At 41.8% G+C, this 2,401-nt stretch overlaps 1 protein-coding gene across 1 annotated transcript; it reads right to left on the reverse strand.

The window, feature by feature from the left end:
- Positions 1-808: 808 nt before the first annotated feature.
- LOC116579154 (vomeronasal type-1 receptor 4-like) lies at positions 809-1,762 on the reverse strand. Its single transcript, XM_032324147.1, is given in 1 exon segment — positions 809-1,762. A coding segment is annotated over 1 exon segment (954 nt).
- Between the last annotated feature and the right edge of the window lie 639 nt (positions 1,763-2,401).

The following is a 2,401-nucleotide window of genomic DNA, read 5'->3' on the forward strand; positions in this document are numbered from 1 at the left end:
AGAGAAAGCATGAGGACAGGGGGAGGGGCAGAGAGAGAGGGAGAAAGAAAATCTCAAGCAGACTCCTCCCTTGCATGGAGCCTAACATGGAGCTTTATCTCACGACCCTGAGATCAAGACCTGAGCCAAAACCAAAAGGTGGATGCTTAGCTGACCATGCAACCCAGGTGCCCCCCAAGGTTCTTTTCTAAACACAGCCTTGAATATAAGCTGTTCATGCTTCTTTTCACAGAGCATGAGCATACATGAAAAACCCATATTAGACCATCTTCCAACAATATCCAACACTGATTTATGGAGTGTATTATTTCCTCACACGGTTTCCCATGAAAACATCAGTTCAAATGCTGTAATTAATCTGACAAAGGGCTAGGATCACATCCATTCAGCTTACCTCAAACAATATTTGATTAAGATTGGAGGAGAGATTGGGGGAAAGGGTAATTGGGTGATGGACATTAAGGAGGACACTAATGTAATGAGCATAGGATATTATATGCAACTGATGAATCACTAAATTTTACCCTGGAAATTTTAATACATTATATATTAACTAAATTGAATTCAAATGAGGAATTATTTTTTTTAAAAGACCATTATCAGTAAGATACTATGTATCTGGATGAGGCTACCCTGATTTATTCACCTCAGCTATGCCCACATAGTCCTGACATTCAGGCATCTGAGGAAATCCTGAATACCCATAGGTTTTACCTTAGAAAGATACAGATCTTCTCTCTAGGATTCTCTGTTGACTTTTTGAGTCTATTGAGAATAAACAACTGGAAATTGTGCAAAATCATAAAATTTATATTTTTCTGGTGAGAATAGGGGATTTTGTGTTTCTTGTCCTCACAAAGCAGACCTTAGTTACCGTAGAGTCTCGGCTCCTGAGCAAAAAGGGGCTGGCCACTGGAAAACACATAGAACTGAGGTCAGAGGTCTTCACTCACCACCAATTGGGATTATAAATAAAAACAGCACCAACTTGAAAGATGGAAAAGAGGAAGGAAAAAGACACAAAGGTGGTCACCAGGGCAAGGGTGCTCTGGGTGGTTCTGGACTCAGCAGAGGATCTAGGGGAGACGTTATTAGGCCTGTGAATGTCCTGGACCCGCTGCCTGTGCCTGTGCAGAAAGAAGACCATGGAGCCACTGGCCCAGATTGTGAGCACACAGAATGAAGCTTCAGGGAATACTACCAGTGCTATAAAGATTAACCCTGCAGTTGTCTCATAACTGGAAGTAGAACAGACTCCAAAGTCCTTTTTCTTTGTGACATTTCTGCTGCTCTGTTTCCCTGATATATAAAGCACATACATAGGCATGATAAAATTTACCATTATGTGCATGATCCAGCAGAGAGAAATGGAGAAGCTGACATACTCTGGGGCTTTGACTTTAAAATCCTTCCAGCGGGAATTCATGGGGCTGATCATGATGTTCTGGAAGATACTCAGGAGGCAGATATTGCTGATGCACACTTCCCTGCCCATTCTATGGACATACAAAAGAAGTCTGAGTCCCAAATCATGGTAGAAATATTTCAACCCCAAAGCTGCTGATGTCTGGGGAACTCCTTTTGATAGCATTAGCAAGGAGTTGGCTATAATCAGGTGTTTGAGAAGCGAACCTGTGGGTCTCAATCTACCTTCAGTGTAGTAATGGCAGAGATCATGGTAAAGAAGAGAGAAATTGCCCAGGATTCCAACTGTCATCTGTGATAAGTATATTGTTGCTATTGCCAAGTCCCTAGAAGCCATTCTGCCATTCAGCACGTTTTCCTCTAAATGATAGCAACACGTGTCCCTATGAACAAAAGGCTTATTGAAGATTTGGATATGATGAGTAACTTTGATGGCTTGTTTCTGCGGGGTTGCCAAAGACTTTGAGAGGTAGGAGGGGGTGGAGAGAAGTACCAGGATCTTCCTTGGAAAAGTCAGTACTAAAGATGAGGTGGTTTCACCTGGACAAAGCAATGGTAAGTGACAGCAAGTGGAGAGAATGCTTCATACATTTTCAGAAAACTGAAACCTACAAACAGAAAACTGTTACCTACAATGGAAAAAAACATACAACCTCAGTCATTACCTATAGCATGGGACAGATCAGTTCTGAATGTGTCACTGATTTAAACATTGCAGATAAACTATGAAGTCTGTCATTCCTGGGGCTGAGAGAAATGGTTAGAGAAGCAGAAGAGGCAGGAGGTGCCATTGGACACACCCTGCCACATTGTGAGTATAGAAGACAAAATTACATTCCAAATCGTGAGGAAATGTGTTGCACCTTAAGTCTGGTTTTGTCTTGTGGATACCTTTAAGGAGAATGATCAGGTAGTGGGTGTAAAACAGATGCTTAAGAATCAGCACTGTGGACCTGAATCTGTAATAAGGGTGGAA

Source organism: Mustela erminea, chromosome 19 (assembly GCF_009829155.1).
Source record: "Mustela erminea isolate mMusErm1 chromosome 19, mMusErm1.Pri, whole genome shotgun sequence".
In the NCBI taxonomy this organism is placed as follows: domain Eukaryota; kingdom Metazoa; phylum Chordata; class Mammalia; order Carnivora; family Mustelidae; genus Mustela; species Mustela erminea.